General features: G+C 31.2%; 1 protein-coding gene across 2 annotated transcripts; it reads right to left on the bottom strand.

Moving 5' to 3' along the window:
- Window positions 1-699: 699 nt before the first annotated feature.
- Window positions 700-4,646, bottom strand: LOC112029459 (probable protein phosphatase 2C 34). Of its 2 annotated transcripts, none has more exons than XM_065782043.1 (6): window positions 4,539-4,646; window positions 2,904-3,221; window positions 2,355-2,663; window positions 1,769-1,886; window positions 1,456-1,679; window positions 700-986 (listed from the first exon to the last, which is right to left on the bottom strand). In XM_065782043.1, exons 2-6 carry the CDS (start codon window positions 3,144-3,146, stop codon window positions 780-782), a joined length of 1,101 nt encoding a protein of 366 aa, XP_065638115.1. In that variant the 5' UTR covers window positions 3,147-3,221; window positions 4,539-4,646; the 3' UTR covers window positions 700-779. The 2 variants fall into 2 exon arrangements, with proteins under 2 accessions (XP_065638115.1, XP_023917911.2); XM_024062143.2 differs by lacking the exon at window positions 4,539-4,646 and adding an exon at window positions 4,076-4,326.
- Between the last annotated feature and the right edge of the window lie 9,569 nt (window positions 4,647-14,215).

Here is a 14,215-nt window from a genome sequence, read left to right as displayed (position 1 = left end):
ACCGCTCATAATTTGGCTCCTAGTTCTTGTCCAGAATTTTGTCTTCATAATATAATTTTCTTAGGATCTTTTTCAAGAAATAGGACAAAGGAACCACGATAATTAGACTAAGTAGCACCTAGATTCACATTTATAGACCAAGTTGCACTACAATCATATTATTAATATTAGTATAAATTATGGCAAGTTGGCAACCTATCTTTTCCCTCAGCTATATTTACATTAACACTTTTTTTTTCCTTTGTAATGGTTCTAGATTAACTTAATTAGGTACCCATGCTTCTAAATTGCTTTCAAGTGTATCTAGCATAAATCCAATCCCTCTTCAGATTTAACCAAATAGAAGGCCCTTCCAATCTGCAACCATCCCTTAAAATCAAATTTATTTCTAAGTACAGTTGCATTAGGTAGTATATAGAATGTAATCAGTGACAACAAAAGCATATTCTATATAATCACCTTAATTAAGATACAAAGCATGCCGCTGCTTCACATTAAGACCGTCTAATTAACCCATTTAATATTGCACATTACATAATCATGGAACCCTTCTTTAAATTCCATTTAACTAGAATAGAATTGATTGATATTACCCCTAAGTCATGACATTGTATATTTTTTTTTTCCCTTATTATTGATTGGAGTAACTCACGCTTGCCTTATTAAATTGATATCTTGACTTGCAAATGAAGGCACATGTCAGCATGAAATCTTTCCAATAGATTAGCTCAAATCTAGATTACATTGAAAGGCAAAGAGGAATTAACATGACATTTACATTACGTTTCTTGTGTAGTAACAGGATGAACTTGCAAAGAAGAGTGAAAGAAGAGACATATAGCTGAAATATCATCCATGGCAATTCCCTGCCTCTTGCGCTTCCATGCCTGTGCAGCACACTCAACCAGGTATTTAGCTGACTTGGCTCTGTCTGGTGCTGAAGATACAATTTGTACAGCTTCTTCGTTGGAGATAACATCCCATACCTAAGTAAGAGAAGCAATGAAATTTCTTAGTGTATTTTTAGCAATACCATTGTTCGTGTTGCAAGTCTCTCAGAAACTCAAGAAAACACATTCAGAAATAGCAATATGTTTTCATTTGTAATGAAATATAGATTGGTAGCATATACTGGAGTAATTTCCTTTTTAAGTTAGTACAAAAAGGCTGCTTTTCTTGTTACTTCATCAGCAATAGTCATTAACTTGAACTTTCATGAAACATACATCACAATGATACTTAGTGATCTATCATAATTTTCCTTTTAAGAAATAGAGTCACAAAATTAACTCCTCCTTAATAACAGCAATCTCAGTATAGGACTTCATTAAAGCTATGTTAAGGTCGACAAGAATGTTAAGATGGTCCTTTTACAGCAATCATTGAGGGTCATAAATTTATATTCTTCTGATTGCATAAAGCTTAAGTTTATTAAAGTATGTTTATAATACATACCCCATCAGTTGCAAGCACGACGAATTGGTCTCTGCTAGTTATATTCCGCTGTGTCACCTCTGGCACAGAAATTAGTCCAAAGCCCTTTACACAGTAATCACCAAAGGCTCTAGACATTGCCAGTCCTGGTGATTCTTCATCTGGCAGCCAGACCCTGTGCACCCCTGGCTCATCATTTAGACAGAACACTCGCCCTTTACACTGAACTATCCTCTCAGCCTCCTCTGCAAACAAAATCAACAAAGATGTTACACCACATTAGATTTCTTCTTCAGAGAGATAGAGAGAAGGCAAGGCAAAGAGGGAGACTAACGAGGTAAATTGGGCTTGAAATCAACAGTGAGCTGAACTGGCACCAAGCTTCCATCATCTGAAGTGGTACCCAATACAGCACGAGAGTCGCCAACATTTGCAACAATAATGAGGTCACCCTGATAGAAATATAAATGAAAATTTAATCCTGAGCAAAGTGTATTAATACCAGTAATCATTCTTTATAGGTACATTCAGTTTTATCATTTAAGTAATTGGCCTCCCCCTATCCTCTTTTTGCTCAATCTTCGGGTAGTCTATACTGACCTCATATGGTATCTCCGGAGGAACAGAGGATATAAAGAGCAACAGACTAATCCCTGGGTGAGTATGGTCCTTTGTCCCACATGCACCGGGTAATTACATGGAGGAATCTCTTTGGAGTAGTCCCTATGTGTTAGCTAAGAGACTTGAACCCACAACCTCATGGATTACATGAAGATTGGAAAGCACAAGACCAACCCCGTGGTCCAAATAAAGTAATCTCTAATTAGAAATAAAGGTTACCTAATTTGCATTTTCAATTGACTAATGGAGAACCAATTTTCCACTGATACATAATTCTCAGAATTTGGAATCTCGATTACCTGTCTGACAATTGAGAGGGCAGTTGTCCCGCTGTTGAATGAATCTATTTTACGATGCTGCTCAAGTTCTTTATCGATGGCTGCACAAGTTTGTACGTAGGAATGCTTCCATATATTGAACCGATGATGCTTTTTATCAGATTCCAAGTCACATTCTGGGTCAAGAGAAGTTTGAGCAAGGGTCTCCTGCCAATTGGATAGTAAAGATGGTGGCATCAATTCTCTGACTGTTTTTGCCACAAAATGGCCCCATGCTCCATGCCCATCAAAAACCCCACAAAACATCATGTCTTCTTGGCATCCAAATTCCTACACCACCAACACAAAAATTATTTACATTTATCAATAACATAAGTGAGGATGCTTAATTTGATTGCGAAGATAGGAAATGAAATTGTAAAATGGATCTTAATATGTCTTTTCTTTTAAGTTATTGTATCCGACAAAAGTAAACAAAAATTTAATTTTTCCTTGCTTTTTAGCTCTACAATGTCTAGGCAATGAAAAATGGAACATAAGGTAAGAAATCTGCCAACATTTTAAGCATACCTCCCACACAATGCAGCAATCCTGGTTCACTCCTTTCCTGCCTCTCTTAGAGAAAACTGAGGCAAAATTGTTAGAACCATCAACATTTACAACACCAGAACTACGTAAAATCAATTCATTCTTCTTTGCCTCCTTTGCCATTGTCTCTGCAGCATCTCTTCCACTACAAATCCCAGAGTTCTTCCCTCTTCTGAACCAAAACGACCTCGCCAGCCCATTGAACATGGAGGATAAGTGCCCCATTAGCTCCACGATTCAATTTCACCACACAATGATATGAGGCGTGGTGTGGTGCTTCCTTTTTGAAGACTCAGAAACCTGAACATTAAAAATTCATTATAATCACATACAGTACATAGGGATCTTGTAAAGAATGAGTGCAAAGAAAAAGAAAATGCTTAAATATTCTTAAGAATGAAGCCTTCTCTATAATTTTCTCCGACATTCTTTCTTGAAAACCAAACAAAAGCATATTGAATTGAGTGTTACTGTAACTAAAGGACATGATCTGACTCAGAAAGCTAAGAACCACAGAATTTATTAACCAGAAACAAACAAACAAACAAAAAAAATTGCATCTGAAGGACATTACAGAGAGCATTCATATTCTTACAGGGAATTCCATCATTGCATCTAGTATTTGTTTAATCAGCAGCCTAGAATTTTCACTAAAATAAGAGGGGAAAAAACTAAAATTGCAAATTTATTTCTTTTAGAGTTTTCTTTTCTTCCATCCTTTGCAAACCAGAAGAATGAGACAAAGCAAACATCTAATTCAATACTTCATGTTTGTTCATTTTCTCGTCCACCAAAGAAGGGTTTCCATTTCTTTTTCTTTTCGTTCCTTCATTTCCTCAGAATCCAAGCAACACAGAATTCTCTGATTGGTTGCTGTGAAAATGTACAAAAATTTGGAAACAAAAATAATTGAAGCTTCAACCATTTGGAACCAGACAAACAATACCCAGAAGAAAATTCATACAGAAAACACACAAAACTGAGCTGAACTACGCTCTCATCCATCAAAAAAGCCAAACTAAAACAACAACAAAACCCACAAACTTCTCTCAAAAAAAAAAAAAAAAAAAAAAAACAAAAACAGAACACAATCCAAGAGTTTCAAACCCCCCCCAAAAAAAAAAAAAAAAAGACTAATCAAACATGCAAAAGACCTTGAATTCCCCAGCAAATTTTTGGTCAAAAAATGAGGGACTAGAGCTCCAGAATCTGACACACTAGCCGGGAAATGGGGTTTCCTTGCCGGAAAGTGACGAAATTCAGAGCAACAGAGCAGAGACTTGGAGGAAACGAAGCTACAGAGCCATGACAATCCATACTAGAGTCTAGGTGTATTGCTTGGCTGTGGTTTTATCTGAGGAGAAGAAATCAACGACAGAGAGAGAAAGAGAGAGATACCCTTTGCGGCATATACTAGAGCTCCAGAATCTGACACACTAGCCGGGAAATGGGGTTTCCTTGCCGGAAAGTGACGAAATTCAGAGCAACAGAGCAGAGACTTGGAGGAAACGAAGCTACAGAGCCATGACAATCCATACTAGAGTCTAGGTGTATTGCTTGGCTGTGGTTTTATCTGAGGAGAAGAAATCAACGACAGAGAGAGAAAGAGAGAGATACCCTTTGCGGCATACAAAGTTACAAATATCAATCACTGTGTACGTAACCTCTCTAAACTCTGTATGAATCTATGCGCTTTGTGTAACTAAAAAAGACTTCGCTTTTAACTTTTAAGGGTTCAAACTGCAAAGATTGTGTTTTATGTGTGTTCCTGTGTAACATGTGTATGTGCCTTTTTTTCCTTTTTCTTTTTTTAAATAAACGGTCAAGACAAATTTTGTGTATTACTTTTTTTTTTTTGGATAATTTTGTGTATTATTTTGTTATAAATGTTTTGTTAATTTTGTGTCACAGAAAAAATTTTAAATTATATATATGAATGATGAGGTGTTTTCAATGATGCATATCACTTTATTTATTTCTTTTTTTCTTATCTTTCTTGACCATGTTTATATAGGATAACTTAAATTAATTGGTATATATGGCTTTAAAAATAAGTCATCTAACACCCCCCCACCCCAAAAAAAATAAATAAATAAAAAATAAGTCATCTAAAAGTTAAGGTTTTAGTGTGCCTTTTCCCTTTAGAGATTTAAAATTTAAAATAAATTATATTTTTATCCTTTAAAGTTTGGAACTGTTTTTAATTTAATCATTTTACATTTCAACATTTCATTTTAACTATTTATATTTGATTTATTTTCATATTAATTATATCATCTGTTTTCTTAAATAATTAGATCGTTTTGAATATATTTTTCTACTTACAATAATGTCATTTTTACATTCCATAAAACTTTAGAGTTAAAATCTTATTAAAATAGTTAAATATTAAGAGTATTTAATCTTCATATTACTAACAAAATGGATGGCATAATAAACATAAATAACAAATTAAATATGAAAAGTCAAAATAAAAATATTGAAATGCAAATCACCAAAATAAAAAATAATCTCAAATTTAAGGGTCAAAAGCGTATTTTGGTAAAATTTAAATTATTTTTAGTCGAAGTTTATTTATAGTTTTTTGAAACTTTTTTTTTTCTCAATACAATTATTTTTATTCTAGTTAAATTTTTAACAAAATAAGCTCTTTCCAAATGGATACTTAACAAGCTATAAAATGTTGGCCTTAAAATAAAGTCAGCTTTTAAATTTAATCAAGCTAGCTCTTAATTGCTTATCAATGAAGATAGGAAAAATGAGATTTCCATAGTTTCATTGTTGATCAGTATAGGGTCAACTAAGGGTAGTTTTGGGAGATTTTAATTAATCAATAGAAAAATTTAACTTCTACGACTCTAGGTATCATATTAATAATTGGAAGATCGATTCGTATGTAGTTTAATACCATTGTGTCATTGTGGACAAATAAAAAAGAAAGAAAAAAACATGAAGAATATATAGTTAGGTACCAATTTTAGTCAACTACAGTTTGCCAAATTATGGGATTAAACACAAAATTTTCAATAGGTTTCTCTATATCATTTGTATCATATTGACCAATGCGTTTTAACTTTTAACAATGACAGCTTTTTTTTCAAAACACTATTCATGAATTTCATTAGAATCTAAAAAAATTTCAAACTTGTTCAGCTAAATTTCAAATCAAGTTTTGAAAACTGTCTATTTTTTGAAATCTAGTTCTTTGATTTCAAAGAATGTCCATGCGTGCTGAGGGTCCTTTTATGAAATGTAATTTTCTATTACTTAGAATTAAAATATGACAATGTTTTAGACTTTTAGTTAACTTGCAAAATATAAGGGTAATTAAAGTTTCTTCTCAAATGCCGTACCCATATGTTCAACTTGTTACTTTAAATAGCCATGACAGTATTAAATAGCTAAGCATGTTAAAAGAAGAAAAAAAAAAACCATATAGTATGTGTATGACGATATTTTAGTTCCTAGATTTTTTTTCATTTTAAAGTTTGTTTATACATTAAAGTATTTGGTTGAAGACTTGAAGGTTCTTCTTTCTTCTTCTTTTTTTCTTTTTTCTTTTTCTTTTAAAATTTTTTAGACCTCTCTTCTCTAGTATTCAATGACCATTAATGGCTGGTTGTATTTGGTACTTGGCAGACAATTCGGACATTGGAATACTGGTGATGACATGCAATAAATTTGTGACTCAGATATTTTGCACTTCGTGGGAACCGCTTTCGATTTTATACACTACTATTTTAATGAAAGAGATAAGTATGGCATATAGTATATAATATGAAGCATAACACCTATTATAAAAATAAAAAATAAAAATACATCAATTATGATTAGAACAAATATATGCATGACCTTTTGTTGGCCTAAACAAGGGGAAAATTCTTAAGTATTCTAGAGCACAGAAAAATAGTGATTTTTTATTTTATATTCTTAGTGGATCCTACCATGAATTTAATGAATATACCCTATCATGAATGTGAGAGAAGGAAGTGTCATTCTTTGTACTCCAAAAGTATCTAAAAATTACTCCTAATAAGAAGCAAAATGAAAAAAAAAAAAACAAAACAAGAAAAAACAAAAACAAAAACGAAAACAGAGGTGGAATTAATAACCCACTAAATAGAATGTCCACACCTTAGAATGTTGTTTAATTATAAAATAATTAAATGGGTGATTCTCTAAATAATAATAATTAAATGCGGGGAGATTACGATGCTACACCTTTGTATTATTTTAAATGTATACAGTATACAGTTGCAGTACACTTGTAGCAACCTGATTTGCCAAAAATGATCTACCTGCTCCTTCTTGCGGACCAACAATGCAAATTCAAATTTATTAAACAACAATGACCGTTGGATTAATTTGTATTAAAAAAAAAATACCAGTATACATTATATATGAATGAATATTTAGTTGGTAACGTATAATAATAATTATTTTAGTAGGCCATGCTAATAAGGTGACGATAATATTCTTCTAAAAAAAAAATGACAATAATGAAGCAAATCATATGAAAACAACTAAGCAGGAGAAAAACGAATTAATGACTTCAAAATTGTGAACAATTTTTTTAAAATTTTTTTTGGAGAATGATAACAGAAATATTAGACGTCATTGAGTATGTGCCTGATTATTGTGACATAATTAAACTTTTTTAATACATATTACAGTGGCAAGGTTATTGCTTTTTTCCCCCCAAATTAATCAACCTCATTGATAGTTTTTGTTAGACATATTATAGTTCAATTAAGTAACATAAATTAATTGTAGGCCCATGTATTTATAGAACAACCAAATTAACTTTGGGTTAGTCTATGATTAATTTAAGGCCGGTCAAGTACTCTTTAGTACATAAATTTATATTAGGTTTATTGTAACACAAGAATTTAATAGATATACATGTAGTCATTGTCCAAAAAAAAAAAAAAAGATATATATATATATATATATAGTCGTCACCGTATATTTAAGTCGTCAAGTTGAGCTACCAAAACTTTTGTGTTCACTCTTTTTTCATGCTTTCGTTCATCATTCAATCATTACTCAATCACACAACAACCTTAACATTACACATTTTTATATGTTTATCATTTGGCTTAAGTAATTAGAAAAACAAAAACAAAACAAAAGAAAAAGAAAAAGAAAAAAGAAATACAAGACCTATATAAAATGCAATGCATCTCCTATATATTGTCCTTTCTTTGCACTCTTCTTATTTTGTAGTAATAGAGGTTGCATTTTATTAAAGAAATCACTTCATTATTATTAAGGGCCTAAAATGCATGGCTCTTAGATTTTGTAAATAATGAATTAATCGTTTAATACATTATTGATCATCCAAAGTACTTTTATAAGCCACAATGGGGGAAATAATTTTTCTTGAGAAAAATAAAATATTGGCAAAAAGGTCTTATAGGCACACCACAAATGGGGAATCTTTATCCCTAGCTCGTTATAATATTCATGCATGGGCGGCCATCTTTACATGCAAAATTGGAACTGAAATGCTGTTTAATTAATTTAGCACACTGTTCAAGGTGGACGAGATAATAATATCAACTTTCAACAAATACTTTGTGCTATCAGATGCTCATACGTGTGCGTCTAGATTAGGTTTTTTTTTTCTTCAATTTATTTAATAATTTAGTTGTTCATGTAAAATATTTTATTTTTTATTTTCAACTTCCAACAAATAAGTAAGTTTTTTTTAGTAAAAAGCTTATCAAAAGGCACGCTAACTAGTCCTCTTAAGTCTTACGCGTTGCTTTGTGTTTAGCATGGTATGTTATACTGTATACATTTAAGTTTGGTGAAAAGTGGAGAAGAATAAAAGGAGTGCACTTTATTTATTTATTTTTTTCAATTTATTTAATAATTTAGTTGTTCATGTAAAATTTTTTATTTTTTATTTTCAACTTCCAACAAATAATTAGGTTTTTTTTTTAGTAAAAAGCTGATCAAAAGGCACGCTAACTAGTCCTCTTAAGTCTTACGTGTTGCTTTGTGTTTAACATGGTATGTTATATTGTATACATTTAAGTTTGGTGAAAAGTGAAGAAGAATAAAAGGAGTGCACTCTAGTGACTCTATAGTCTTAAGATAACCTTACTTCTCTATTTGTTAGTATGGCAAAAATCAATGACATTCCTAATCCATGAATGAAATTTTTATCATCTCACTGAATCCTTGCAATCAGAATCAAACACGTATATAAAAGTTGCATCTTAGAAAGTACGGACACTTTATTTAAAGTGTCATATTTATGTTATATCTATGTTGTACTCGTGTCATATTGGTGTCATACCAACCGTTTCTTGCTATAATTTTTTTATAAAATATTTGTGTTACTGTGTTGTACCATATCCATATTCATACTCATGTTCGTACTTCCTGAGTTGCAACATGAATCGTTTTAGGAATTAGTCACAAAACTTTCAAATATCTCTATTTTCTTTCCCTTTCCTGATATTCCATCCACGTTTTCATGAAAGCTGTGGCTTTAATATATACACCATGAAATTCGTTATCAGTGGTGGGAATATACCCATAAAGGCCAAGAAAGAAATATAAGTATAGTGTACAAGTATTTTGTAGATCATATAGTATTAGCGGATTACCTAGAAAGAACAGCTCCTTTACCTAAAGCCACTATCACACACAGTAGCACAAGAAATTTGAGGTCCTTATTGAGTTCTTCAAAAGTTTAAGGAACAACCGTGTCTATGGAGCTAATCAGATAATGATCATAGGTCCCACTCCCACCAATAATACCATGTCTGACCAGTGTTATGTCTTGGTCTGTGCCAGAGGATCCCGGTATAGATTTTAACTTTCAAGACCCATATTTTTGTGGGTCTATGACTTAGAGAAAGTCTTGGATCCTATAGTCGGCAACATTAATTACATCATGAGAAACTCATGGCGTGTGTGTAGGTTACACACCTTTGCTTTTCAAGGTGGTCTTTTTTTTTATTGTCTTTTCAAGGTGGTCTATTCGTGAATGATCTCTAACATTGAATTCCAGCACTAGAGGTAGAGGTCCCATTTCAAAAGTGGAAATGTTTCAACTACCTTACAAACAAATTTTCATTAAATGCTCACATTATAAAGTCAGTTTGGATAGACAAAGAGGGAGTGAGAGTAGGGTAAAGGTAATCGAAAATAGTTGGCCAGAAATTAGTTAATTTTTTTTCTACTTTATTTTACTTTTCTTCTGTCTAAATTGGCTTTATAGATTTTTATGAAGTGCTTATTATATGATCAATCTTGCTAAGTATTTAATTAGGAGATAATCAATTTGTAACTATAAATTAGCTAAATATAATAGAATTAAAAATTCAATTAAGAGAATTCAGATTTAATATTCAAATATGGTGATTTTTGGTTACTTTTAACCAACAACTTTCAAGGACTTTCAAGTAACTAGATAAACCTAATTTGGCCAAAAATATTATGGAAATTTAATAGAAAAAGAAATCTTACTAGAAAAATTCTGCTATTATATATGTATATATATATTCAGTAGAATTTGAATTTATCATACTAAGATACCAACTAATTTTTCTTAATCATTGTTTTTAATCATTACACTAAGACACAAATTATTTTTTTAGTATAAGTGAAGATCGAACTCCAGATTTTTTATTTAACAAGCAACTTTACCATTTAAATTACTAGAACTCATAATTAATTTTGCGTGTCGGTGAGATTTGATTCCAATCCTCATATTATAAGACAAGAGAGTTAAATAGTTTGATCTAACAATAACCTAAAAAAATTCTTCAACTTTTTTAAAAGTAAGACACACCTTATGATGAACCCCACGTGTCAAGCTATACATAAACTTGAACAGCTTTAGGCATTGGACATGAGGCACCAAATGTGATCGAATCTCATAATTTTTATTTGACAACAAGCGACTCTACTAGTTAAGCTGCTAAATTCCATATTTAATTTTGAGTGTTGGTAAGATTTGAATCCAAATCTCATATTATAAGACAAAAGAATTAAATAGTTGATCTAACAAGAACCTACAAAAAAATCTTTGACTTTTTAAAAATTAAAATACCCCTTATGATGATTACCACATGCCAAGCTAAAAATAAACTTGAACAGCATTAGGCATTAGGCATGAGGTACTAAATGTGATCAAACTTCAGATATTTTATTTGACGACAAGTGACTTTATCAGTTAAGTTACTAAAACTTATTATTAATTTTGAGTGTCGGTAAGATTTAAACCTAAATCTCAAATTATAAGACAAGAGAGTTAAATAGTTGATCTAACAAGAGCTTAAAAAGAAATCTACTTTTTTAAAGTAAAACACACCTTATGATAATCACCACGTGTCAAGCTAAACATACACAATCTTGAATAGCTTTAGGCATTGGGGCATAGGCACAAAATGCAAGTGATCCTCCATATTTCGTGTTATATAAAACACATGTTATACACGTATCTTTTACTCCCAACACTGCAAAGACCCATAATGAGAGCCGGTGCAAAGGTAGAGGGTGTGACTGCTGACTAGTGAGTCCGTGAATGGGTCAGTTTTTGGGGTCCACTAACGTCTATAAACTTTTTGGCCAATCAAATGCTGCCATGCAATGGAAAAACAAGCACATGTGGGTCGGTGCACTGGATAACGACCTAAAAAAAAAAAAAAAAAAAAAAAAAAAAAAAACAAAAACAAAAACAGAGGTGGAATTAATAACCCACTAAATAGAATGTCTACACCTTAGAATGTTGTTTAATTATAAAATAATTAAATGGGTGATTCTCTAAATAATAATAATAATTAAATGCAGGGAGATTACGATGCTATACCTTTGTATTATTTTAAATGTATACAGTATACAGTTGCAGTACACTTGTAGCAACCTGATTTGCCAAAAATGATCTACCTGCTCCTTGCGGACCAACAATGCGAATTCAAATTTATTAAACAACAATGATCGTTGGATTAATTTGTATTAAAAAAAAATACCAGTATACATTATATATGAATGAATATTTAGTTGGTAACGTATAATAATAATTATTTTAGTAGGCCATGCTAATAAGGTGACGATAATATTCTTCTTAAAAAAAAATGAAATAATGAAGCAAATCATATGAAAACAACTAAGCAGGAGAAAAACGAATTAATGACTTCAAAATTGTGAACAATTTTTTTAAAATTTTTTTTTTGGAGAAGGATAACAGAAATATTAGACGTCATTGAGTATGTGCCTGATTATTGTGACATAATTAAACTTTTTTAATACATATTACAGTGGCAAGGTTATTGCTTTTTTCCCCCCAAATTAATCAACCTCATTGATAGTTTTTGTTAGACATATTATAGCTCAATTAAGTAACATAAATTAATTGTAGGCCCATGTATTTATAGAACAAGCAAATTAACTTTGGGTTAGTCTATGATTAATTTAAGGCCGGTCAAGTACTCTTTAGTACATAAATTTATATTAGGTTTATTGTAACACAAGAATTTAATAGATATACATGTAGTCATTGTCCAAAAAAAAAAAAAATATATATATATATATATAGTCGTCACCGTATATTTAAGTCGTCAAGTCGAGCTACCTAAACTTTTGTGTTCACTCTTTTTTCATGCTTTCGTTCATCATTCAATCATTACTCAATCACACAACAACCTTAACATTACACATTTTTATATGTTTATCATTTGGCTTAAGTAATTAGAAAAACAAAAACAAAACAAAAGAAAAAAGAAATACAAGACCTATATAAAATGCAATGCATCTCCTATATATTGTCCTTTCTTTGCCCTCTTCTTATTTTGTAGTAATAGAGGTTACATTTTATTAAAGAAATCACTTAATTATTATCAAGGGCCTAAAATGCATAGCTCTTAGATTTTGTAAATAATTAATTAATCGTTTAATACATTATTGATCATCCAAAGTACTTTTATAAGCCACAATGGGGGAAATAATTTTTCTTGAGAAGAATAAAATAATGGCAAAAAGGTCTTATAGGCACACCACAAATGGGGAATCTTTATCCATAGCTCGTTATCATATTCATGCATAGGCGGCCATCTTTACATGCAAAATTGGAACTGAAATTCTGTTTAATTAATTTAGCACACTGTTCAAGGTGAAGGAGATAATAATATCAACTTTCAACAAATATTTTGTGCTATCAGATACTCATACGTGTGCGTCTAGATTTTTTTTTTCAATTTATTTAATAATTTAGTTGTTCATGTAAAATATTTTATTTTTTATTTTCAACTTCCAACAAATAAGTAAGTTTTTTTTTAGTAAAAAGCTTATCAAAAGGCACGCTAACTAGTCCTCTTAAGTCTTACGCGTTGCTTTGTGTTTAGCATGGTATGTTATACTGTATACATTTAAGTTTGGTGAAAAGTGGAGAAGAATAAAAGGAGTGCACTTTATTTTTATTTTTTTTTCAATTTATTTAATAATTTAGTTGTTCATGTAAAATTTTTTATTTTTTATTTTCAACTTCCAACAAATAATTAGGTTTTTTTTTTAGTAAAAAGCTGATCAAAAGGCACGCTAACTAGTCCTCTTAAGTCTTACGTGTTGCTTTGTGTTTAACATGGTATGTTATATTGTATGCATTTAAGTTTGGTGAAAAGTGAAGAAGAATAAAAGGAGTGCACTCTAGTGACTCTATAGTCTTTAGATAACCTTACTTCTCTATTTGTTAGTATGGCAAAAATCAATGACATTCCTACTCCATGAATGAAATTCTTATCATCTCACTGAATCCTTGCAATCAGAATCAGACACGTATATAAAAGTTGCATCTTAGAAAGTACGGACACTTTATTTAAAGTGTCATGTTTATGTTATATCTATGTTGTACTCGTGTCATATTGGTGTCATACCAACCATTTCTTGCTATAATTTTTTTATAAAATATTTGTGTTATTGTGTTGTACCATATCCATATTCATACTCATGTTCGTACTTCCTAAGTTGCAACATGAATCGTTTTAGGAATTAGTCACAAAACTTTCAAATATCTCTATTTTCTTTCCCTTTCCTGATATTCCATCCACATTTTCATGAAAGCTGTGGCTTTAATATATACACACCATGAAATTCGTTATCAGTGGTGGGAATATACCCATAAAGGCCAAGAAAGAAATATAAGTATAGTGTACAAGTATTTTGTAGATCATATAGTATTAGCGGATTACCAAGAAAGAACAGCTCCTTTACCTAAAGCCACTATCACACACAGTAGCACAAGAAATTTGAGGTCCTTATTGAGTTCTTCAAAAGTTTAA

Source organism: Quercus suber, unplaced genomic scaffold (genome assembly GCF_002906115.3).
Source record: "Quercus suber isolate HL8 unplaced genomic scaffold, Cork oak 2.0 scaffold_287, whole genome shotgun sequence".
Lineage (NCBI taxonomy): Eukaryota > Viridiplantae > Streptophyta > Magnoliopsida > Fagales > Fagaceae > Quercus > Quercus suber.
Note: the sequence above shows the minus strand (reverse complement) of the source record. Positions and strands in the feature narration are given on the sequence as shown.